We start from the raw sequence: 26,181 nt of genomic DNA, 5'->3' as shown, positions 1-26,181 counted from the left end.
GAAGTCTCTAAGGCCAGGAAACGCAGACACCCTTCTGTGTCATCCCCGTCTAGAGACACAGGCGGTTGACTTTGCTTGGGTCCAGCTCAAAACGTGCATTTTAAAAACATGTTAAGCAGAGTACATATTTATCAACAATTAAGACCAATTGGGGCGTTTTCCTCTTTTCCAATATTGTACCATACCTTGGGCATAATTTCAGCCCAGTTGCCCCTTCCTGATAAAGGTCAGAAAAGGACTGATTATCTGAGACCCCTGAAACATTATACTGAGCAATTGACACGTAGTGTGGGATGTGTTATGAGTGACCCCCCCCCCCCCCCCCCCAAAAAAAATCTGAAAAATATCCCCACTCTTGCCATGTTTCATTACATTTGTTTTACAACTAAAATCATTAAAAAAATGACACAAAATGGCCAACAAAGAGCCCTGAGAGTGAATATTAAGAGTGATTCGAGAACAGGTTTTGCACAACAAACACGGCCGTGTTATCTTGACGGTCGTCCGCGACGTGAGGCATCTCGCCATCTGCTGCTCTCACTTGCCAACTGGAAGGTGTCAGAGAGGCGTGCCCACCTGACGCTCAAGCTGCTCCGTTAGGCTGGATGATGCACGCAGTGGCCATTTTTATTAGGTTCAACTGCTCATCGGAAGCAAATGCGATAAACAATGGCTATGCATCATACCAAGAAACCCACAAATTCAGATTACGGGTACATTTAGTCAAAATTGGGATTATTTTTCAGGATTAAGTTAAACAGCAAAATCCCTGAGATGGATAAAAAAAAGTGGCTTGATTTTGCTGCTTAATTTATATTCTACTAACACAATATTAACCAGATGGGAGCTGTCAAAGTTGTCCAGACAGCTATGGTAGCGCAAGCTAGCTGGCTAACCTACCGCACCATTAGTTGAAGTAATTGTTTTGCCTCTTGTCTAAAATCATCCACAACTTTACTAATGAAGTACCGTATTACCAATATTAAGTGCTAAACTTGTAACCGGGAATAATAAAATAAAATTTTGCAAATGTTCAAGGTCACGTATAATTATCATTGAATCATAATGATTGGAGTCATGTGGATACACTTTTATGAAGCTTGGCAGCACTAAATCTATGTCCAAATAAAAATTATAGTTCATTTCAGTTCATGTTTTTGTTGTTATGAATGAAAAGGACATTTGTTTTGTACGTTCACAGTAGTTATCATTGTGACCTGACCAACTTTGATAAATGGATCTTTGACTCATTGAAACATTTTTTTAGGATTTGTAATTGAGCACCCCTTCTGTATATGAATGAACACTTTTGCACATAAAGCCAATTTAGCTCATTAACGTCATTAAATTGAGCACTTTAAAGGTCACGTGTGAGCACATAACAGCCAAAGCGGCTTAAACGTCGGTCAAGCTGTGACTCATGAATAAGACATGTCCTTTCCTCTCGTTTCATCCCCTGATAAAAGCGCCAGTGAGTGGGTGCCTTTGTTCCCACGCCGACCACACCGAACAATGAATAAATGCCTTCTCCCGATAGTGCTCTTTTATGAACTGCATTTCACCTCGCGTGAGTCACCAAATTGGCAGCGCTGCGGTCGCTCCAGTACTGTCAAGGCCTCCTCCGGCCTCTGGTAAGCTAACAGCGTCCAGGCCCGCTAATGCAGTGGTACCGGGTACCGCTAAGTACTTTGAGGATCACTGCAAATAAGCATAAAACTACTTTAGTAGCCACAGCTGCCCTGGGGTAGGCTAACAGAAGCGTGGCTGCCAGCGTGTGCCTACGGCCCCTCCGACCACCCCCAAACATTCGCACCATTCGCACACACACCAGTGTGAGTAGCACTGGAGGCAATGTGTGTGGAGTGTCTTGCCCAAGGACACGACGACACATGATTTGGCGAGAGCGGGTATCGAACAGCCAACCTTCTGGTTACTGAACGGCCGTCTCTACACCCTGAGCCACGGCCGCCACGATTATTAATCTATTTATTCAGTAAAGGCATCTGGCCGAAATATCCAAGTCTGTTGAAGAGGAAGTCACGCGCTCCTACGGAGGTGACAATAGCGTACAAGTCAAAATGCATGCACAACAGTAAGATACCGCTTGCCTAATAGTGAGTCCACTTAAACGAAATAAAGCGCTGTTCAATCGAACCACTGTCAAATAAGCTTGGACAAGCAATGAGAGCCCATTAAAGTTATAATCGACTGTCATAAATCATGTGATGGTAGCAATGAGAGTGACCTGTAACTTGTAAATAGTAAGACCCTTTATTGTATTATTTAGTTTTTAATAACACTTATATACTGCACTTAAATACACTTTATAAACACATAAACTCTTTCTAAGCACAGATTAAGATGAGAGAAATCAAATAGTGTTCATATCTCTTTCCTTTATTCAGCAACTTCGACCTCCGTTCGTTCAGTGTCAGTGTCATTCATACAGAACTGCATTTAACGACTTTGCCAAGATGCACAATTCCATACTTTGACGCATGCCACTAAGTACCATTCTAAATCTTTTTTCTTTGTTTTTCTACAATCAGCTTTGAAGCAGACAAATGCAATAAAAATAAATGTAAGTAGGATAGAGCAGGTATGTCGGTCGGGGGCGTCGTTGGGAGTAGGATGACAGGAAGGGTAGATTATGATTTAATGTAGTGGAGTAGGGTAGATAATACAAGCAGGTAAGGTCAAGTAAGTAGATCTAACAAGTAAGTAGAACAAGTCGAAGGTTTAATATAGCAGGTAGGGTAGAGGAGGTATAGAGGGCTAGTAGGTAGGTCAGCGTTAATATAGTTGGTACGGGAGGATATATAGGGCAAGTAAGTAAGTAGGGTGTAATATAGTAGACAGGATAGAGTAGGTACAGTAGGTTTAACGAGTAGAAAAGTAGGAAGGCAGGTTTAATATAGAAGGTAGGATGGTAGGATAGAGTAGGCGGGTAGGTATAGTATAGGGTAGGGTAAAATAGAGTATAGGTAAAGTAGATAGATAGAATATAATATGGTAGGTAGGCTAGAGTTGATAAGATAGGTAGGGTAGCATTGGTTGGTCGGGTATGGTAGATAAGTAGGAGGGTAAAGTGTAATATGGTCGTTGGGTAGTGGAGATAGGTAGGTAGGTAGAGTATAATATAGTAGGTATGGTAAAGGGTTGGGTAGAATTTGGTAGGATATATCAGCTCGGTGGCCTAGTGGTAAGGTGTCTGTCCTGAGACGGCGAGGTTGTGGGTTCAATCCCTGGCCGGGTCATACCAAAGACTATAAAAATGGGACCCATTGCCGCCCTGCTTGACACTCAGCGTTAAGGGTTGGAAGTGGGGGGGTTGGATCCGTAAAGTATGGTGGGATAGGCTTAGGTAGATAAGACAAGCTTGCCTGCGCAGTTAAAATCTAATGTGAAACTTAGCGAAAAGCTTTAAAGTGCGGCACAGACGTTCCATTTAAAGACACCGTTGATCTTTGCGCTATACCTCCCGTTCGTAAACATTAGCTGGATTGCTACATTGAGCGTAGCTTATCACTTCTCGCGTCCGCAGTCGGTGCACAGGATGTTGTCACGCTGGGTGAGGAAGCCTCGGCCCACCAGGGACACGGAGCACTGCCCGCACGTGAAGCACTCGCTGTGCCACTGACGCTCCTCGAACGAGATATACTTGGCCCCAGCCAGACCTGCGCACAAAAAAAAAAACAATGCTTGGGCCATTTCAGATTTAGACATGTTTTCCAAGCTAACAAATGTATGATCTCACATTAGCAATCGTGCCCAAAGATGTATACTATGAAATGAACCTACAGCCGTCGCTTTATGTCGGCGTTAAAAGCTGGGTTGAAGTCCATTCGATATTCAATCATCTTCAGCAAAAACCAGGCTGAACTGAAATATTTACTATTTTCTTCCTTCTTCTTTCAAATATACAGTCTCAAACAAAATAGTGCACTGCCATCTAGTGGTCGACAGTGCAATTATGCCCAAGATGACCGAGGCAGAACAAAGTAAAATTCTGATTATAATTAACGATCTGTTTTACCATATTGTCAGTGCTTAAATTGTATCGTTCTGGAGTCACCCTTTGCTGTAGATTGACATGGTGAGAGGTCAATGAATGGTCGCTTACTGGTGATGGGCTTGGTGCAGCCCACGCACTTCTTGGCGTAGAGGTCGCTGAAGCATTCCAGGCAGTACGGGAAGTTTTCCCTGGAGGTGAAACGCTGGCCCGACAGCTGCTTCCTGCAGCCGATGCACAGGAAGCACTCGCGGTGCCACGGCTTGTCCTGGTATGTCACGCCGCCCGTCGTGATGGCCTGGCGAATACAATGCACTCTCGTGACTATTCCGGGATGGCGTGAAATCACAACAAACATCCTTCGTCTTCATTCGTGGTCATTATTCTCATTTGTAGTCGATAGCATTACACACAATGCAAGAATTCCAAAAGCAGCATACCGTCGTAAGCCCAAACAGCAACACACTAATTCGTGAGTTCACTTCATTAATTATTATTCAGAAATAGTTAGCATACCATGCAGTGTCGTGACTATTATTTCATGGTGAAAGTCCAGCTATTGTTTTTCTTATACTGCAGTAAATAGTAGGATTGCACACAGTACTGTTGTAAAAAGCGCAGTTGCGGCTTCCCATGCAAAATCATGACCATTCCAATATAAAATTCCATGTGTCATTATTTATATTCAGAAAATGAAGTTGGATGGTACACAAGGTTGCTGAGAAAAGGGTTATAAGAGCATAACATGACGTTTCCTCTGTAATACTATTACAATCGACAGTTTGTAGATTTCTTCTAAAAAAATACATTAAAAAATCAATATTTGAAAATATTTTTTGAATATACAGTATTTTTTGTTTGTTTTACTGGGATTTGTTTTTAAAGCTAACACTAAAACTAATAATGAAAAAACTAAAATTAAAACAAAGCATTTTGAAAAATAAAAAACTAGCAAACTCTCTGTGAAAGCTAATTAAAACTAACTGAAATAAAAACCCACTACAACAAAAAATGAGAAAGAACAATCACTGTTGACTTTTCCTGTATAATACTCCACATTACAATCAACAGTATGTAGATTTATTCTATAAAAAAATATATATATATTTGAAAAGATTTTTTGAATATAAAGTATTTTTTTGTTTGTTTTTCCTGGGATTTTTTTAAAGCTAACACTAAAACTAATTTAAAAAAATAATTAAAACAAAGCATTAAAAAATAAAAACTAGCAATCCATCTGTGAAAGCTAACTAACTGAAATAAAAACCCACTATGACAAAAAATCTTTAATGACTTTTCCTCCATAATACTCCAAATTACTATCGACAGTATTAAGATTTCTTCTAAAAAAAAAATAATAATAATAAAAAATCATTATTTGAAAATATGTTTTGATTTTTTTTTCAAGCATTTTTTTTTTTCGAACAAAGCATTTTTGTAAAAAAAACCCAACAACTAGCAAATCCTCTCTGAAAGCTAATTAAAACTAACTAAAGTAAAAACCTAACAAAGCATTAAAAAATAAAAACTAGCAATCCATCTGTGAAAGCTAACTAACTGAAATAAAAACCCACTATGACAAAAAATCTTTAATGACTTTTCCTCCATAATACTCCAAATTACTATCGACAGTATTAAGATTTCTTCTAAAAAAAAATAATAATAATAAAAAATCATTATTTGAAAATATGTTTTGATTTTTTTTTCAAGCATTTTTTTTTTTCGAACAAAGCATTTTTGTAAAAAAAACCCAACAACTAGCAAATCCTCTCTGAAAGCTAATTAAAACTAACTAAAGTAAAAACCTAACAAAGCATTAAAAAATAAAAACTAGCAATCCATCTGTGAAAGCTAACTAACTGAAATAAAAACCTACTATGACAAAAAATCTTTAATGACTTTTCCTCCATAATACTCCAAATTACTATCGACAGTATTAAGATTTCTTCTAAAAAAAAAAAATAATAATAAAAAATCATTATTTGAAAATATGTTTTGATTTTTTTTTCAAGCATTTTTTTTTTTCGAACAAAGCATTTTTGCAAAAAAAAACAAAAAAAAAACAACAACTAGCAAATCCTCTCTGAAAGCTAATTAAAACTAACTAAAGTAAAAACCTAACTATAACACAAAATCTTTCACTCTTGATGTATAATATTCCAGGAAGATATTTGTCAACAAAATGCCGTCGCACCACTGATTGTTCAGAGAAGTGCGATAGTCGCATATCATGCACCGTCCTGACAACACGCTGGGGGCCGGCGTGAGCTCACCTTCTTGCAAGCGCAGCACTGGTAGGCAAACTGCTTCTCGAAGCAGCCCACGCAGTAGTTGCCGTCATCTTTGGGGATGAAGGACTTCGTTCCGATGGGCTGCTGGCAACGGTGGCACAGGAAGCACGTCTCGTGCCAACTGTTGCCCTTGTACTCCATTTTGCGGGAACCTGGCACGGGGCGATGAGAGCGGCTGAAAATAGTTTTGCCCGGAGTGAGCTAACGCTCGTGTTTGTGTTGGAGGGGATTTGGCGCATAGCTCTACTGTATCGTATACACCAGTGGTGTTTTGTGCGCAAGGCTGTTGATGGACGGTAAAATAGCGCCATGAAATTAGAACCCGGAGCGTCGCATACCTGGCATGACCGTCTTCTTGCAGGCGGCGCACTTGGATGAGTAGTCGTGGGCGTGGCACTCGGTGCACAGCATCAGATCGTCCTTGGCGGCGAAGGCCTTCTCCATCAGGGAGCGGCTGCACTTGGCGCACTTGAAGCACTCCTCGTGCCAATGGCGGTCCTTGTAGGACAGGTCCTAGTCGCACCAGTGGCCGGATGAGCAAAGAGCAAGTCATACTTTGTGCTGTGGACAAGTTCAAGCTACTGCCAGTGGTTGACTGCCACATTTCACCCCGTGGGTGGCATTGTGACCCGTTTTGCGCTTTTTGGATGGTTCTGAGCAGGCTATTTCAAAATAAAATACCACCCACGGGTTAATTAAGTCTAATGGGCATCACTATTTGGCAAGCAGTAGGTTACGGTCGCTATTTACAGGTCTATAGTTCATTACCACTGTTCCCATCTCATGACATATTTTATAGAAAGGTTCGCCATCAATCAAAGGACTTCTAATGTATGAATTTCTCGTGGTCTCACTATTTGGCAGGCAATATGTCAGTTTCTCACTATTTAACAAGTGGTAAGTCAGACTCACTGTCCCTACTTTGTGAAAAGTGGTAATTGCCTCTTAGTGTTCCTAATTTCTTTTAATTGCGGATGATGTCATAATCACTATTTGGGAAGCGGTAGCGCTGAATTAAGATGCAACGAGATCTCTCTGGTAGGTAACAGATTAGTCTCACTAGTTGTCAAGTGGTATTTCACTCTCACTAATGAGTTTAATGGAGAATGAAGTCGCAGAGGATTACTATTTGGCAAGTGATATCACTGTTTGCTGACTTCCTAACAATGAATCTCTATTCTGTATAGTTCACGCTCACTCTTCCTAATGACTGCTAATGGGGATTTAAAATGGGATCACTAATTGGCAAGCAGTTGTTCGCGGTGAATTGCTGTAAGTCTCAGTGGGGTCGCTATTTGGCAAGTGCAAGGATTTGTTCTTTGATCCCATTTAGTAAATATAGCAGGGTATGCTCATTTTCTGGCAAGTTGCAGGCCAGGCTGACTGTCCTCATTTAATCACCTAGTCTCACTATTTGGCAAGTAATAAGTCATATTTGCTGTTCCTTTTTAATGACGGAGTCTGACTATTTGCATTTGGCAAGTTTTACTTTAGTCAAGAGACTTCTAATATTCTATTACATCATGATAAAATCACTACTTGGCAGCATGACCTCTAATGTAGAATTGTTTATTTTTTTATTTCTTGGATGACTGCAGCAGTTTAAGTCTCAGGGGACTCACTATTTAGCAAGTGGTACTTTCCTCTTATTGTTCTTATCCAATGACTTATAGCTGCGTATTAAAGACAGTATATTATAAATATGTACTGTCGGCCATATTATGGGGAGTTGACTTTTTATTGTTTGTGTGGATGAAGATCCAAGAGCCACTTTCAAGCAAAAGCACTACCAAGTCGAAAAAGACTGGTAATAGCGCTTTATAGTATTTTAATGTATTTAAAAAAAAAACATAAAAGAATGCCTTTATTAAATATAAATGTAAGCAAACCGTTTTTGCTGCGTTTTTTGGGGTTAAACTCAATGGACATTGTGCTGCTCCTTCTGGTGTGTGCCTTGGCCACCAGGGGGCAGCATAACACTACACGCGAAGCTCTGATGATGCTTGAAGCCTGTCGAACTGAGCTCCAGGGACATAAATCGGCTCTCACGAAGCACAAACAATATATGCCTGTGAGTATTATTATTTGCTCATCTTTTGTGGTCAAATAGCAGTTGTTTTTAAATGTGAGCTACCGCAATGTTGATGCTAATTTTGTCAGTCCTACGTTTGGCATTGCCGGTTAGCATTGAGCTTGCGCACTTTTTTGGTAACAGAGTTACTGTAGGTCGATGGATTAAATACGCAATGTGTGATTGTCTTTATTTTATGTTTAGTTTACAAAAAACAAACAAAAAAAACGTGAGGTGATCATTCTTGCTCTCTTGACGAACTGTTCGCTAAGTGCCAACTGGCAAACTGCACACGGCACTCTCAGGGAGGGCAGAATAGACCTCACCCACTTTCTAAAATCTAAAATCACATTTTTTGCTTGCACTGCAAAAACAAAATTCTAATAATAATTGGACCGAGCGACATGGCGGCATTCGTAAGTCAAGCTGACATGCCGAGCGCCTACCTTGCAGTTGGCGCCGATGGGCTTGGTGCAGCTCTGGCAGCAGTTGGCAAACAGGCTCTCGTAGCACTTCGTGCAGTACTGCGTGTCCTCCTTCATGATGTACTTCTTCCCCTGCAGGGATTCTTTGCAGTAATGGCAGTCGAAGGTCTCGCGGGTGGACATGGCGGCGACCGAGTGTTGCTTCGGCGAGAATGAGGATGAGCCGCGAGACGCTCCGAGTACAGGCGGTATGGAAAAAAGGGGGTGAGGCCCGGATTAAGGGGTATCCACCGGGCCAAGGGGTGTCTTCTATAAATACTGCCTCTCTTATTAGCTATAATCTCCGGGGGAGGGCAGAAGTGCGCCCGCTGCATCATTCGCCACCTTTTAAGGGAGACCATGTCCAGCTCATCACTAAGCCTTTTCAACTGCGGGCCAGAAAAGAAGGCCCGGAGGTTCGGAAAGTCGTTGTTCCGTATCCTTGATAGCCGTCTTGAGGCGCGTGTACAAGTACGCTCTTTGTCATCGACTGTAAGGCAATTGGGGGCGCTAGTTGAACCACTTTTTTTCTTCTTCACTGCTAGTATTACTAACCCAAAAGGAAGGCATAAAAAAGTACTGAATTGTCTTACGAGTGAGGAAAGTGCATGGACCTTAACTCATTCACTGCCATTGACAGCTCGAGACGTCAAAAATTCATTTGAACTATTTCTGTTGGTTTAGTTTTTCCATTTTTGTCAACAAGAGTATGAAAACCTCGATTTTTTTTTTTTGTTCATTTAGAACAGATATAAAATTTGTGATTGATCGTGAGTTAACTAGTGAAGTCATGCGAATAATTACGAAATTTGAATCACCTGATACCCCTAATTTTTTAATAATCTTTGTTCTTCTCTTTTTTTTAAGAAAAGATTATTAAAAATTAGGGGCGTCAGGCGAGTACTATTTTTAATTGTAATTAATCGCATGACTTCACTAGTTAACTCACGATCAATCACAAATTTTATATCTGTTCCAATACAATATTAAAAAAAACACGTTTTCATACTCTTGTTAACAAAAGTGGGGAAAAAATGTTAAACTAATAGAAATAGCTGAAATGAATTTTTGACGTCTATAGTCGTCAATGGCAATGAATGAGTTAAGATGGAAATCAAGGGTCCTATTTTCATGCGCTCGGCGTGCAAAGTGTCAGATCTTCATTTTGGTGCTGGCGCAAGTCTCGGTTACTGTGTTTGGGAATTTGGCAGACTGCGACTCGCTGGGGCGTTTAATATTACCCGCTCTCCGTGCAACTAACAGTTTGGTGACAGAAAGTAGATTCGACTTTATACCAGGTCTAAGTTGTGGTGCAGGTGCTGGTTACGCAATCCAGCAAATTCTTAGGACATCAGCGCGCATCGGATCATTGTTGAAATCAATTCATTGAATGCATTATTATTATAATACTTTTTTAACGCACCCCCCTGACTGTGGCACAGCTGGTGTGTGTGTGTGTGTGTGTGTGTGTGTGTGTGTGTGTGTGTGTGTGTGTGTGTGGGAGGGGTGTTGTCACATAGACGCACGATCGGGATTGGAAGGCGGTGCGGGGAGAAAGGAATGATCGGGTTGGGGATAGATGCATGAGGTCTGCCGACATATTTAAGTCGCCAGCGGTTATCACCAGCTCATTCTGGATTTAAAGAGGGTGCCCGCTTACGTTTTCTGTCACCACACCGGCGCAGATCAGTGGCAACCCGGTGATCTGCTCATGCACTTTTCTGTACAGTGCAAAGATGTCTCAGTGAGATGAGAGCGCGCCACATTTCAAGGGAATGAGAGGAGCCGCTTTGATTGGCGGCGAATGGGGTCAGCTGCGTTCACGCCCACAATGGCACACACCGCCCTTTTTATGACGGCTTGGTCAAATTACCAACACCGGGTCTAACACGCCTCCATGCAGATTTACACCAGATTTGCGCCGGTCACAAAAATAGAGCCCAGAAGAAGACGCTCACAGTAAAAGCTGCAGAAATATTCCTCGTTTTTTGCAGAGGATCAAGAATATGTGCAAATGTGAGTATTGTTATACTGTCTGTGTGCATGTGTTGCTAAAGGTTTAGAACTACTGCTGTATTGATGCTAGTTTCATTAGGCTGTCTATGTTGTTTTCTGTTATGTGTTAGCATTAAGCTAGCAGACTTTCATAAGGCAAAGTTATTGTGGTTTAGTTAAAGACACAAAGCATAATTCTGTTGGATTTACGTTTTTGTTGTACTAATGCAATGAAATGAAATTCAATTACAATTTCAATGATTGTACTCCACAATTACAAAATCGGCATTATCGTAAACAAAAATAAAAGATTATGAATACTAATTTTGAGTTGTTTAAATTTATATATATATATGGGGCTTCCAAATGTAATGAATTATTATTATTATAATGATTATTATGATATTATATATTTGCACTTATTTTATTATTATCTTTTTTAAATGACTAATTTATTCAATCTTGTTTGGTCTCAAAATAACTTGCATAATTATAGTTTTTCAAAGGAATGTATTTGTTTTTCTTGTTTTGCACCCAAAAAAAACCCCTCAAATCATCGTCCTAATCGTGATTTCAATTATTTTTTTATTATTTTTTTGTTCTTTTTTTTGGGGGGGGGTGCGGCATCAACAAGTGATTGACAGTCGGCAAATTACTTTTCAGTCTTGAACTAATGTGATCCTATCGTTTTTCCTAACGGATCAAGGGGGGGCGGACATCTTCATAAAAATAGCCCCGGGAAGACCACCAGCCTGGCTCACGGGCTAATCCTCCTACACACACACACACACACACACACACACACACACACACACACACATTGAGAGGTCAGTGACAGGAACGCGACCCTTGCCAACTCTCCCCTGTCGACACGTAACATTCCCTTCGTATGCGTCAAACAAGACGTCTCCAAGGAACAATTTACACTGACCGGGATTTGACTCCATTTTCTAAGAAGATTACACAAAGAGTTGGATTAAAGCGGATGACAATCAAAAAAAAAATGTAAAGACCTTCAAGTGTCAGCGCCTCGGCCATTTTTTTGAATCCCTGTTATGAAGATTCGATTTTTTTTTAGCATCACTGACAGACAACAGGTGCTTCTACATTATACCCAACGGCAAAATGAAAAAGAAAAAACAACAACGTGGCGATCTTGCATGTTCTTCGTCCTCTCATTTTCTTTGGCGAGGGCGGGGTTCGCTGCCATCTGATTGTGGGGTTCAATAGACCTTTATTTGACCCCGGGACCCTTGTGTGGCGCTCTTATCTGACTGTGCTCAGGTTTTGTAAATCCGGCATCATTTGAAGCGTTGACATCAACGCCCCCCCCCCCCTTTCCAGTCAACGACTTGTGGGAGAGAGCGACCGTCGGACGCGTCAGCGCGGCACAAAGGCCTCGCCGACAGCTGGTTGGCATGGCGATGACATCCTAAGTGGCATCCATTAGACGAGGGCCCGCTGCGGAGGTTTGACACAAACGCGCCACCCCCTCCGGGTACAAATGGCGCTCCAACAAATAGGACAGGCAACGTTTATGGGGGGGGGGGGCAAAAGAACTTTGCACCTCTTCAGGGAGGACCAGTCAGGGAATCTCACCTCCCACCGGGTCTGACCCATTTTCTAGCAATTTTCAACAAATCCATTCGAAAAATAAAGCATGTTGGTTGGTTAGTTGGAAATCAACCGACGGCGTCGACTGATACTATTATCGGCCGCTCTCCTGCAGCCATTTTACGATCAGGGATTAGAAATGAGAAATTATATATATATATATTTTTTTTTAACTACAATCATTAAAAATGTATCCACTAGTACATATGAAATTGGAAATATAATTCAGCGTTGTTATTATGTTTATTGTATATACTGAGTTTTTCTGACTTTGCCGATGGCTGGAGCGCGCCACGGTTGCTCCATGATCTGTTTCTTCGTCGGTTGTTGCTTCATGTCTTTCCGGTGCACTGCTGTTGATATAGCGCCTCCATAATGGCGCAACAGTGCAACTGCAGTTGAAATGCGTTCCTGACGATTAATCGACTGATCGGATTCATTTTAATTTTGCATTAAAGTGTTATACAATTTTTTTTTCCTAATTACTGTTTATTAAACTGTGATTGGTAGTTTATATTTGTATAGTGATTTAAAAAAAAAAAAGGGGGGGGGATTTACTATGTTACTGGTTTGGTCATGGGTTTCCAAAGTAAAAACAGATGTTTGCAAATGTCTTATTTTGATTAGAAGATAATCAGTCTTCTTTCATGAAGGACTACGGAAAATCAGTGAACAATTAGGATTTGGACAATTTGAAATGAAAAAAATGCTCCAAACCATGACTTGATTTTTAAAATAGTTGTCGATTCATTTGATAATCGATTATGTGTCAATAAATGTATTAATTTTGACAGCTCTAAATGTTTTCGATATGTCGTGCAGCCTATATTTACTATACTGTATATTTATATATATATATATATATAAATATATATTTTTTATCTGTCGATAGAGTTACAGTACAGATCATGTTAATGAAGTCTCGCTGACAATTCCTTGACTCTTGCAGATTGGCCGGAGCCTCTCACACCGTCAACCGAGCCTTCCTATTAATCCTCAAATAGCAGCAGTGGATTAATGACATCATTGAACCCACTACCACACACACACACATGCACCCACACACGTACACACAACACAACGACTCTGCGTTTGAGTAGAAGTACAGATCCTGCAAAAAGAGTCTTTTTTTTGGGAAGGGGGGGGGGGCACATTTTCAAAACTCACTAATGGCATATCCATTTATTTCAATGGAGAAAGCTGACCTGAGATACAAGTGATGAATTCAACTCCTAAACTGTACTCAAGTACCTTACAAACGGACTTACCTGTAAAGTATAGTAACCAAGTATTCGCACTCGGTTACTTCCCACCAGCGCGCACGGAGGATAGAGATGCAAATAGCAACGTGCTTGCGAAGGGGGCGGGGCGTAACTAACAACAGGCGGCGGATTGAGGCGTAACCACCACAACATGCTCTCCTCTCTCCATCATCAATCACTCATCTGGGCTCTTCCCAAGCTATTTATACCAGACCACACGCATTATATTGCACTCTATGTGTGTGTGTGTGTGTGTGGTCTTTTTTTTGTCACATAGTGGGGCCAACATTTCGGGATTTCATAGAGTTGTGGGCCCCACAAGCTTAGACCTCTTTTTGAGGGTCAAGACTTGGTTTTTAGAGTTTAGGTTTGAGTTGGGTTATGGTTGAGGTTCGGGTAAGGAATATTTTTGATGGTTGGGGTTGGGGGGGGGGGGAGCTAGGAAATGCATTATGTCAATGAGATGGCCCCACAAAGATAGTAAAACAAACGTGTGTGTGTGGGTGGGTGGTTCGGGTTAGTGGTGCTTTGAGATGCAAGTTAAAGTGACTCCAAATCACTTGTATCTCAAATACTTATATGAATTGAAATGACATAAATTGTTGCAGCCCTCCGCCACCTCAAAATGATGCGTAATGATAAAAACTTTACGGGGAAAAAATACAGTAACAACATCATTAAATGATAAGAAGTCGCCGAGCTGCTGCCTGTTTTGGCCACTTGGGGGCAGTATAAGAAAGTCAGACTGATATACTGCACATGGATCACCTGGCATGAAAGACAGCCACTGTTTCACTTCTTTATTTTTTTTTATTTGACACTAGTAGACATCTAGAGTTCAAATACAACATTTGGCAAAATACAGTGATTTGGCAAAAATGAAAATGAAAAAAAACCTCGATTGACCCATTTCAAATGGCGAAACACTTGACACACATGTTGATCCCACTTACGACGTGTGTGTGTGTGTGTGTGTGTGTGCGTGTTGTTTTTAAGACATCGGAGATACGGCACGGCATCCCTCTGCGAGCGAGAGCGACACGTTCGCTCACACGGACGCTGCGCACGTTTGGCAAAAACAAGAGCGAGACAAGCAGGCCAACGCGACAAACGCGCTCGAGCGGTAAGTCGCAAAAAGCTCGGTAAAGGTACCACGACACTTGCGTCCATGTCAGGAGGGCGGGACACCAACACTTAAAAAATATACACAACACATCCTTTCGCGTCACTCTTGCGTCACATGACATTCTTTTTTTTTTTTACATAAGTACACATTTCACAATGGCACTCCATAAGAAAAAAATGGTTCTTTCCAGTCGTGGTGATACAAATACAGATAGAATTGATACTGACGCCGATAATAAGTTTGATATTGCAGTTTTTTTAAACAAATATACAGTTGGCCAATTTTTCCATAAATTCAAGGATTTCATAGTATTTTACACCTTTACCAACAATTTGTTGTATTTTTATTGTTGTATTTTCAAAGCCAGAAAAGAGCTGCACTGAAGGGCAAATATTATATTATAATTGTAAAAACTAGGGGTGTCAGGCGAAATGTTTAATCGTGATTAATCGCACGACTTCAATAGTTAACTCATGATTAATCACAAATTTCATATCTGTTCTCAATGTACACTTAAAATGTGTTTTTCATACTCTTTGTTAACATACAAGTGGAGAAAATGTTAAACTGATATGATGAAATATGGCTGCATCTTATCGTCATTGATACAGTAATTTCATAATATATCATAAAAGTCAAATTAAAAAGATGTTCTGTACGAGTGTGATATTGATTTGTGTTGATGTCGTTTTTCTGCCACGAGATGGCATAATTGCATTTGTAAGACATTGGTGTCAGTTTTTCTTTTCATATTAAGAGCTATCTAATCTTTAACATGTAATAATTCAATTGTAAAATACAACTTGACCCCAGCCTCCACAAATATATGCATTATTATTACATTTATATATTTTGACCTGGACGTGTCTGCTGCACAGCACAGTACAGGCTTTCCAAGTAAGGGACGGTCATTAATCGCGTGTTAAAATTTTTTTGTGGCGTTTGAGGAACTTTAAATGAATTCAAAATTAACGCACTCATTTTGATACCCTTAGTTAAAACCAACACATTTTTTAAAGTGTTATACAACTTTTTTTGTTTTTATTCAGAAAAATAGTGCATTAAAGGGAGAAATTGTATATATGTATATATTATAAAAAATTGTTTTAATGTATTATTTTTAAATACGGACAGGAGAATTAATGGCAAAAATTTGTTTTCGTGCTGTTCTATACGTTAATGACCCAAAACTTTTGTGTGTAATGAAACATATTTTCTATTTCGCTATGAAATTTTTTACTTTAGCCATTTGGTGACAAAACTTTTGTGTGTAATGAAACATATTTTCTATTTCGCTATGAATTTTTTTACTTTAGCCATTTGGTGACACGTCAACCTTAAATATCCGAAAGGAGCATTATTAGCATTGGTCCAGTATTTGTCTGTATTGGCATGACCAGCCCTGCATTTATTTCTTATTGAACGGACACCAAATATTGCACACTACTACTTTCCAGTGTATGGCAGAAGATAGAAATGATCTTGCATAAAAGGCTGACTTTGCACAATAATAAAGGTCGGCGCTCCTCAGTTTATGAGCAAGTTCGCTTCAGAACGCGCCGTAGTCTATCACACAATAGCAAAGTCAGAATTACACTTAATACTTGCAATAAAAACACATGTAAGCCATAAATATAAAACAATGTCATGAAAAACCAGAAGGTAGCGTGTTAAGCGTGTATTCTTCTTACGCACGTCGCTTCCAAACATCGTATGCAAGAACTTGTTCTTTCTGTGCAAAAAGTAATACCAATACTGGGGATTGGCATTGGTATCGAATAAGGATCCAGCCTCCAAGTATTGAAATGGGCCATCAGAACATTAAGAGGGTCTCGTATCCATGTAAAAAAAAATAAAAAATAAAAAAAATATGGAATCACTTTAAACCGATTTGCTGTCGAGAGAGAACATCCTGACATCAGGAATGGGAAATTGGGCGACATCCACGCAGGCCGATGATGCGATACAGTCAACACGTTTGGGAAAAAAAGCTTGCAAGAATTCTACAAAATCTCAAAATGTGTCTGCTTTCCATCCGTTACCGTCTAATTCAGCCGAGACCCCAATTTGAGCTTCCCGGTGCAAAACAAAACAAAGTGCGCAAAGTTGTTCACAATTTTTTCGTCTTGTGAATGTACAGTTGTACAGAAAAAAAAAAAGTGCTAAAAAGTCTGCTTTTACAAACATTAAGTACAAATGCATCATCATTACGTAACTGCTGAAACACTTGTCAAATCTGTCGCTAACCAAAACAGCAGCAGAAGCGATTCCCGCGATATGTGCATTTAGTATCTTTGTAAAGGCAGACAGCGGGTCAAAATGCACAGTCTGTCATTCCAGCGCATCTGGGAACAATCGTTCACAACGTTCCGCCACAGACGTCGTCCAATGAGCGTCTGTCTCCGCTGTACGTCCGACTGACCGCTTGCGCGCTAAAATGCGGGGAGGCGCGGAAATAAAAGTCACATGTTGTGCGGTCATACTGTAAAGCACGTAGCAGCAAAACGTTCAAATAAACCATAAAAATGACATAAATATACGCTTGCATTTGGAATGCTCGGGAAAAAATTTGAAGTCATCGACGACGGCGTCAAGTCCCCGCCAAGGGTTCGCCGGGTCGCGCAACGACGTCATTGCAACGCCAGACGTCGGTGACTTCAGCCAGTTGTTTGTTTTTTTTCATTTTCTTTGGCTTTTCTTTTTGGCGACGTATATTCCAGAAGAAGGCCTCAATCTCGCAAGTAGGAATATCCAAATATCACAATACGATAATTATCGTGATGTTGTGTAAAAACCCACAATATTGGCCCCCAATTCTTTTTTTTTTTAAAGCTCATATTGGGGGGGAAAAAAAGCACAATATTGTGTTTTTGTACATAACAGTTGTGGCAGGCAAATCATGGTTGACGTTCGGCAAAAATAATGTAGTAATGTTTTTTTTTTTATGAAGATATTGAAAAATATTTGCAATTATGACTGATTCACATGAGAAATAACCACCGCATTGGCCAAAACATTCCTAATTAAAATTCAACGGCACTAATAAACTAACCATCAGAGGGTGCTAGAACTGCACGATTAGTCACGAAGTCAACCTTAAACATTTCTTGACAATAATATATGTGACCCCGCTCGTCTAAACGTGACATTCTGATTAATATTACATTTGTGGAATATGAGTTATGCAGCAAAATCCAACTGTTTTTATCCATCTCCAACGACCAATCACAGCTCACCCTGTTTTCTGAAGATGAGCTGTGATTGGTGGTTACCTGAGACCTGAGCAACTGTGATTTTCACTCGACAGCAAGTGGCAAAATGGCCGCCTTGCGGCTGGATTTTGCTGCTTAACTCATATTCCACTAATGCAATATTAACCAAAATAGCATATTTGGACTAGTGGGGTTGCATAGAACATATTGTCAAGACATTTGGGGGGGGGGGGGGGTAACTATCACGATATTGCCGCTATCGTTACAAAAATGTACACTGGCCACGAATGTTAGCAATTAGCCGTCAAACTGCTATTTTTTTCAGAACTTTTTTACCCTTGTGTGATAGTCGAGATATAAATGCTAAAAATTTGATTTTTAATGAATTAACATTGCGGAATTTCCGGATACAGTCGTAAGCAATGACATTTTTAGGGGCCTCGACGCGGCGTCAAAGTCTGATGATCATGTTGAGCGTTTGCCGTAAAAAAAAGATGTCGTCAATGCGAGTTTTGACTTGAAAAGTGTAATGATTGCCAATAAATAACGCCAAATGTGTTAATAGACATCACCTTGCGGGGACACGGAAAAAGTCCAAATAAGGCTTATCAAAAATTGGCTCACGTTAAATAAAACGGAATCATTATTTTTTTTTTTTTTTGAAGTGCAAGCTCCAGGGAGGGATTTTGATGACGCCGGAGAATTCAAGTCATAAAGCCTTCACCATAAACACAAGCGGGCTCAGCCCCAGAACCACTTGTCCAGGTTCTTGACCGTCTTGTACTCCCTGTGCCTGCGCAGGTAGTCGCAGGCCAGGCACGTGTGCTCCGCCCAGAACAGCGCCTTCTTCACCTTGAAGTGGCGCCGCCACTCAAAGTACCTGAGGTACATCTCCTCGTTCTTGTCCAGGAGCAGCAGGTAGTCGGCGAGCTCCTTGGGCGACGCAAAGTCGTCCACGTGGACGAAAGCGTCGCCCTGGACGAAGTTCTCGTAGTTCTGCCGCGGCGGTCCCAGCACCACGGGCACGGTGCCCACGGCCAGCGGGTTGTAGAACTTCTCGGTGATGTAGTCCTTGTGGATGGAGTTCTCGAACGCCAGGTAGAACTTGCAGCTGCCGATGGTGGGGAAGTAATCCTGGTCGGCGATGTACTCGCCGAAAGCCTGGCCGTACGCATGCACCTCGATGTGCTTGTACAGCTCGTTGTAGTACTTGACGCGCACGTGCTCCTGGTTCCAGTTGCTCACGATCCAGCAGATCAGCTTGTTCTTGCCGGGCGGGACAAAGTCGTCCTGGCCCTCGGTGGCCACCACCGAGCCGTAAGGCACTTCGATGTCGGCGTCCTGCCGGTAGTTGAGCGTCAGGTTGAAGATGTTCTCCACGCCGGCCAGCTGGGACGAGTGCGACGGCGACTCCAGGTTCATCCAGATCCACTTCTGGAAGGACGGACGCTGCGGCGGCGGCAGGTTGGACAGGTCGGAGCAGATGTCGCGGTGGTGGATGAGGACGCCGTCGGACCGGTTGTAGAAGTTGCGGTCGGCGGTGACGAAGCAGCCGTCGATGCTGAACAGCGAGGCGCACACGTCCAGGTCGAACGTCTGCCCGAAGGGCCAGAGCCAGACCAGCACCGTGGTGGCGTTGCGCTCGCTCCTGGCGTAGAAGGCGCCTTTGACGCGCTCGCTGGACGCGCTGGGCTCCGCGGGACCCGCCAGCCAGCCGGTGGACGGCTTAAAGTACATCAAGAAGAGAGTCACGAAGCATCCGAGGATGAAGGTGCCCAAGAAAAGCGGTCGTAGGATCCTGTGGACGGGTGCCGATGACATTACTCTGTCCTGGAAGGAGAACGGGACAAGTGGCAGGAAATGATTACAGGAGCTCCGCAAGGTCCTCGGGTTACGATGGTCCCGTCCCGACTTGCAAGGTTCCCGGGCGCCAAACTGTGCTCAAACAACTGTACGCTAACCGAGAGAAAAATGCTAATCATTGATAGCATTTTGGGCGTCCGGTAACAATTTAAAGGTGACGTTTTTCTGTTCAAAACTGGTGCTCGGGGAAGACGAGAACCTGGAAGGAGTGTGAAACCAGCCCACCAATCAAAAGCGGGGGTTCCAATTAGCATACCGTCGCTGCCGTTAGAAAAACATTTATTTAATTCTTTACATTTTTTACGTTTTTGGGATGTCTGCGTTCCGTTTCATCCCAAAAACATACAAATGTAAAAAATGACTCAAATGCACACAAGTGTTTTTCACATCAACAATATGCTAATTCGGCCCCGCTCCTGTTTGATTCCTGTGTCATGTTTGCGCTGCTATGTGAACAACACTTATGTCCATTTATCTATTTTTTATATATATATATATATATATATATATATTTATTTATTTATTTTTTTTACATTTTTTGCATTTTTGGGATGTCTGCGTTCCGTTTCATCCCCAAAACATACAAATGTAAAAAATGACAAAAATGAATGTTTTTCACACAGACACAGGAATCAAACTCCTAGCACGTCTGTGGAAACAGCCCACCAATCAGGAGCGGGGGTTTGAATTAGCATATTGTCGCCGCTATTAGAAAAACACTTATGTACATTTATTTTATTTTTTTTATTTTTACGTTTTGGGGTGTTTTTCAAATCGCAGCGACAATATGCTAATTCGGCTCCTGACTGAGTAGGAGTTTGATTCCTGTGTCATGTTTGCGCTGCTATGTGAAAAACACTTATGTCCATTTATTTCATTTTAAAAGAAACATTTTAACGTTTTTGGGATGTCTGCATTCCGTTTCATCCCAAAAACATAAAAATGTAAAAAAAAATGACAAAAATGAATGTTTTTCACATAGCAACGCACACAAGACACAGGAATCAAACTCCTAGCACGTCTGCGGAAACAGCCCACCAATCAGTATAGTTCAAATGAATTTTTGACGTCTATAGCCGTCAATGGCAGTGAATGAGTTAATAGTGAGCTTTCCAACTGTGCCGGTTTTACCCTAACTTTTATCGGGCTATGAAGTGGCGACTGGTCAATACAGGACTTTAATGTGCCGCCCCTTCGCACACACGGTGTCACATTTCTTTCTCTGAGGTCCAAAAAAATCGGAATATTTTCAATTTTTTTTCTCCGTATCTCTGCAACCAAACCAAAATGGCCCCCGGACCGATGGTTGGTTGGGAACCACTTGGACTAAGGGTCGAAGTTCCACCCAGCACCGAATTACGTACTCTGGCTTCTAAAGGGGAAAAGAAATCCTGGCACCAACCTTGTGGATTTGACTTGCAGCTGGAATCCAAGCGAAGCGGAGGTTCCTACACGGAATCGGCGACAACGGGTGGCAGCGTCTTGGCTGTTGCGCAGAATAAAAGCCACAATCCAACAGGCTGTGTTGTGTCTTGAACGGGTCCTCTTAATGCCTTTCAACCCCCAAACCACAGCCACAAATCAAACAACAAAGAATGGGGTCATTCAATGAAAAAAAGTTTTAAAAAAAGTAAAGGCCGAGATACATCACTCCGACGTCGGCCCAATCAGAGACTCTTTTGCATCTGTTTTGGAAATGTTCTTATGCTCGCAAGCTATGGCAAGACATTTGCAAATTTATTTTGGACAAAATCTTTTGTCATTTTGAGCTTTCCTTACCGAAAAAGGATTTGTGAACTATGACAATTAATTTGAAAAATAATATTATTTGATTAATCTTTTAATTGATCTTGATATGTTTTATATTCATAAATGTAAATGTGTCGAAACCTTTTTCTTTCTGTTTTTGAAAGAGTTGGATGTATATTTACAGTCCATCTCTACTTCCAAAAATAAGAAGGCTATCAAGACCTTAAATTTGTGTTCTCATTTTGGTGTTTTTAATATTTCTTAGTTTAAGACCCCCTGCATATTTTTTTACTTTACTTTATTTTAATTTTTCCTTTGTTGTTATTGTGAGATTGTTGTGTACTGTGATGTTCGTTTGCTTTATGTTTGCCATGCTTGGCTTGTGATTTCAATGTGTTAAATAAAGCATTTAAAAAAAACGTACCTTCAGCGCATGCGCGAGAAGTAATTCCCCTCCGTACCATCGACGGCGGTAGTCATTATTCCTAAAAGCAACGGCAACCTCTTTATGGGGGCGGGATATAAAAACGTAAACAACTCGACGCCGGGGCAAACGCGGCGGCCAGCTGGTGAAGCGAAAACGGGCGCCGGAACAAGCTTCGTCCCCTTCCCATTCCCGAACGCATGGATGTACTCCGTTGTGGCGTATCCTGGACCCTGTCGACTCCTGGCTGCTACCGATCGTCGTCGGTTTACCCGAAAAGCTTTGGACCCGGTGCCGATCTCCAGCGTCTGAAGGCGCTTCCTTGAGACCGCCGGACGGCCATATTAACAATAAAAATGTACAAACTAGCGGCTGGGATAAAAGTTCGTTTTGCGGTTGACACGCATCGTCATAATTACGGCGCGTGCGTGCGTGCGTGTTTGTGCGTCATTGTGAGAGATGAAGGCAAGGTTATTTGGGTGTAAATCTGTAAATGTTGCCTTCATAAGCGTTATTTGTCCGCTTTTCCCCCCATTTCACACGTTATGGTGGCAACAACTGTTATGGAGAAAGCAAATCATTTAAATGGGTGTTAATTACACATGGATTTTCGTTATTTGCAGTCCGGCCCGGTCTCAAATAGTTTGGGGTCCACTGTTACTGTCCAAGTTACATTATTTTAATAGTATGGTGATTGGATTACGTTAATAACTACATTGTTTTAACAGGTAACGAGGAACTGTATCAGAAGAATACAATTTAAAAGTAAGCCTCCCTAACCTGCATATATAGCATAACATGACCATGTATAGATAGATAATTTATTATACATTGACACTTGAACTTGTCTTTTAAGTCTGCTTGATTTTTATCACTCAAAATGCATCAAATTGATGTTTTTAATTGTGAAATATTTTACATTTTTTTGCATTCCCAATTACCCTCCTAGAGCGGTCGTATACTTGTCACATTGTTCATCCCTGATTAATGCCTAAATATTATTATTTAAAAAGAATCAGTGTGCGCCCTACTGCCCTGCCAAATTTTTGATAATTTACTGCAGTCAATTTAAACATTTAAAACTATTCAGTCCAATTATTATTATTATTATTTTTTATTTGTTTTGCTTTAACCCTTGGTGAAGAACAGCCTAGTCATGCCTAGTGGTCTCTCTAGACACACGTTTCCATTTTTAAACACTATTATTATTATTTTTAATATATTAGAATATATTGTACTCACTTATAATAATTTATAAATACAATAAATCGATTTCCAAGTGATCTATCTACTTACTTTCTATTGAAACCACTTTAATTGGTTGTTTGGCTAACCAATCAAATTGGTATGCACGTATTTTTTAAAAACTTCATCAATTTAAGTGAAGAGCAGCTGATAAAGAAAATATGTACATTTTAAAACTATAACAACGTTTTGACATGTGGGGTTTCGTTCCCCTTCAAACCTTTACGTTCCGGCTCTTGACTGTCTCGTTATACAAACTCTAGCCAGTCTCATAATGGCCTAAAATTTAGTTCACATTGCCGTAGCTGTTTTTGCTTTCACTCATCCCTCCCCTTTTTCTTCTGACAGCATTTTACAATTGATTTGAACATTTGTGACATTGTTTCTATTTATAATCGACATCAGCATCAAATGAAAAGCTCTTCAAAACTTTACCAAAGCCCAGCCTCCCCTGCTCGGGGTCCTGGTTCCCATTCCTCCCCCCCCCCCCCCCCCCCCCACCACCTCCTCCTCCTCCATCTCCTCCGCCTCACTTCGACGCCCCTGAGTATAGTGGCGATGTTGCGCTACAGTCAGTGCTTTTTGTGATGAAATATTTGGGCCGTGCACGGTTGGCGAGGCGAGCTGCATTATACCGCGCCGCTCCCCAAATCCGCACCGAACCCCGTCACGACCGCACCGGCTCGCACCTCCGATGCGTAGCTGAAGGTCACCCGCGGCCGAAGCGACGCCGCCGTCACCCGAGCCGCGTTCGGCGCAATTCGGCCGCTTTGACCGAACGCTGGGACGTGCGCGAAAACCGCCATCACTCAACATTTAGGACCGCAAACGAGCTTTTTATTTTTTTGTGCGCGGATTGATGCGGGGATGTGGGAGCGGGGCGAGGGTGCGAAAGAAAGGAATTCGACTCACCATCTCGATAGACCTTCCAGCCATTGCAATCGCATGACGACGATGTGTTCGGAATCGTCCACCGTCGTGTGAGCGTCACCGCATCCGGAGTAGCCCGCATCCATCCTTTTTGCTTCTGCGCGTGTGCGTGCGTGCGTGCGCGTCGCGCCTTGTAACGGCGTGCGATGCGTGCCAGGTGCTGCAGTACGAGCAGGTCGTTTACATGTTAAAAAAGGAAGAGGGGGGGGAAATAAAAAAAGTAATTGAAGAAATTTGGTGCATGTGCATGCACCGTGTACGTGTGCTGCTGTGCAGGCTCGCTAAATTGTTCCGTTCATCGCCACTGCGGGGCTCCACTGTGCGCGTGGGTGTGTGCGCGCGCGCGTGTGTGTCTACGGTGATGTCCATAGGCTCGCCACCTCGTTCCGTTTAACACAAAAATCGGGCATTCTAAAAGGCGTGTGTTGACTTGTTATATCTATTGGATTCCTCATTTGGTAACAGGTTTGAGCCACGCCGATTTGGCTTTTGGAAAATGACAGAAGCTCTGCTACTGATGTTAACAGTTTTACACCAATACTTTGTACTTTGTCAGACAGTAAATGGCAATAGAGGTTCTCTTTTTGTATGCTGCGGTAAAATTCAGAATGCATTTTGTAACTTTTTTATGCTTTTCTGACAGATCTGAACCTCAGTAAGAAGGAACAAACAGTTGCAGAGCCAGCATGTTCGTCTGGACTGTACCACAAAAAAAAAAGAAGAAGCAAAAACAGAAGAAAGACTCTTAATCATACACTAAAAATAAAAGATTATTAATACAAATTTTGAGTTGTTTAAGTGTATATATTTTCACCTTCTTTTAAAAAATAAAATAACTAATTTAATAAATCTTGTTTGGTCCATAAGTAACTTGCATAATTATAGGGTTTCGAAGAAAACATTTTCTTGTTTTGTACCATTAAACAAATGCTCATCCTAATTGGGATTTCATTTATTACCAAATTAATTGGGATTAATATTTTCTTCATTATCGAGTAGTCATAGTTTATCCTGCATATCATTTCAAATCCGCAAAAAAAATTTTTTATTAAGCCTGCTCACATTGTAGTAAAGTCAACTATGCCACCTAATTGTGAATGGTGATATTACAACTTAAAATTACAGTTGGTGGTTTTTTTTCATATCTTCTTTATATATATATATATATATATATATATATATATATATATATATATATATATATATATTGTGGCTATTTTCTGAAGATTATTTTTTTGTTTGTTTTTTTACTTGGGGGGAATTCAAAAATTATTAATTTTCTTATCAGACCACTCAAAGTGTGGTCAGGGGGCACACGCGGCCCACAGGCCACCAGTTGCTCACCACTGCAGTAGGGTTGATGACAAGGCTTGGCGATTGTGAATAAAATAATAACCACAATTATTTTTTATTGAATTTACAATCAATAATTAAATACAATTATTCATTGATTTCCAAGTATGTATTCAATTACCAAAACTCAACTTTAAATAAACAGTAACTTAATAAAATAAAATAAAAACGGAAAATACAAAAAGAATAGGTAAAATAATAGCAATAAAAAAATAAACACCTGCTGTTTGCACTTAAGATATAAAAGGAGAAGAAAGTCATGATTGAGGTTTATTAACAGAACGCATTTTTCACAGTTGGTATGTGTGTGAATATTTATTATTTGAAGAAATATCACTCCCGGAACACAATGCTAATTTTCAACTCGCCAGTCGATAGGATTTCCCCATTCACTTTTAGCATTAGCACTAGCGCTGCTTCTACGAGTGTTTTTTTATTTCAATACGCAATATGTATAATTATTTGCGTGTTCAGTTTGCCAGTGAACTCCCAACTGTGGCGTCATTAAACTAAGCACGCTCAGGGAGCGCAAAAATAAAATAACATACGCCACACGGCCGTTCAGGATGC

The 26,181-nt window shown here is 41.0% G+C and overlaps 2 protein-coding genes and 1 long non-coding RNA gene across 5 annotated transcripts; 1 reads left to right on the top strand and 2 right to left on the bottom strand.

The window, feature by feature from the left end:
* Nucleotides 1–2,376: 2,376 nt before the first annotated feature.
* Nucleotides 2,377–9,115, bottom strand: LOC147162372 (four and a half LIM domains protein 2-like). The gene is made up of 5 exons (XM_086095209.1): nucleotides 8,821–9,115; nucleotides 6,642–6,816; nucleotides 6,286–6,455; nucleotides 4,124–4,310; nucleotides 2,377–3,677 (listed from the first exon to the last, which is right to left on the bottom strand). The coding sequence occupies exons 1-5, from the start codon at nucleotides 8,980–8,982 to the stop codon at nucleotides 3,526–3,528; spliced, it is 846 nt and encodes a 281-aa protein (XP_085951335.1). The 5' UTR covers nucleotides 8,983–9,115; the 3' UTR covers nucleotides 2,377–3,525.
* A 716-nt stretch (nucleotides 9,116–9,831) lies between these two features.
* LOC147162370 (uncharacterized) lies at nucleotides 9,832–24,999 on the top strand. The gene is made up of 3 exons (XR_015097093.1): nucleotides 9,832–10,854; nucleotides 14,706–14,832; nucleotides 24,902–24,999. It is a non-coding gene; the product is annotated as an uncharacterized LOC147162370 (long non-coding RNA).
* fut9a (fucosyltransferase 9a) lies at nucleotides 14,518–24,635 on the bottom strand. 3 transcript variants are annotated; one of them, XM_086094963.1, is made up of 3 exons: nucleotides 24,241–24,635; nucleotides 21,313–21,463; nucleotides 14,518–19,877 (listed from the first exon to the last, which is right to left on the bottom strand). In XM_086094963.1, exon 3 carries the CDS (start codon nucleotides 19,866–19,868, stop codon nucleotides 18,789–18,791), a length of 1,080 nt encoding a protein of 359 aa, XP_085951089.1. In that variant the 5' UTR covers nucleotides 19,869–19,877; nucleotides 21,313–21,463; nucleotides 24,241–24,635; the 3' UTR covers nucleotides 14,518–18,788. The 3 variants fall into 3 exon arrangements, with proteins under 3 accessions (XP_085951089.1, XP_085951091.1, XP_085951090.1); XM_086094965.1 differs by lacking the exon at nucleotides 24,241–24,635 and adding an exon at nucleotides 22,084–23,794; XM_086094964.1 differs by lacking the exon at nucleotides 24,241–24,635 and having other exon boundaries at nucleotides 21,313–22,072.
* Nucleotides 25,000–26,181: the final 1,182 nt, after the last annotated feature.

This window comes from Leptonotus elevatus, chromosome 14 (assembly GCF_054856555.1).
Source record: "Leptonotus elevatus isolate MCC_2025b chromosome 14, RoL_Lele_1.0, whole genome shotgun sequence".
NCBI classification, from domain to species: Eukaryota; Metazoa; Chordata; class Actinopteri; order Syngnathiformes; family Syngnathidae; genus Leptonotus; species Leptonotus elevatus.
The sequence above is the reverse complement of the archived record's forward strand: the minus strand, read 5'-3'. Positions and strand labels throughout refer to the sequence as shown.

Coding starts and splice junctions, on each gene's coding strand:
- LOC147162372 (XM_086095209.1), bottom strand. CDS start 8,982: ATGTCCACCCGCGAGACCTTCGACTGCCATTACTGCAAAGAATCCCTG. Junction 6,817..8,820: donor CCATCGGCGCCAACTGCAAG/GTAGGCGCTCGG, acceptor TGGTGCGACTAG/GACCTGTCCTACAAGGACCG. Junction 6,456..6,641: donor CAAGAAGACGGTCATGCCAG/GTATGCGACGCT, acceptor GCCCCGTGCCAG/GTTCCCGCAAAATGGAGTAC.
- fut9a (XM_086094963.1), bottom strand. CDS start 19,868: ATGTCATCGGCACCCGTCCACAGGATCCTACGACCGCTTTTCTTGGGC.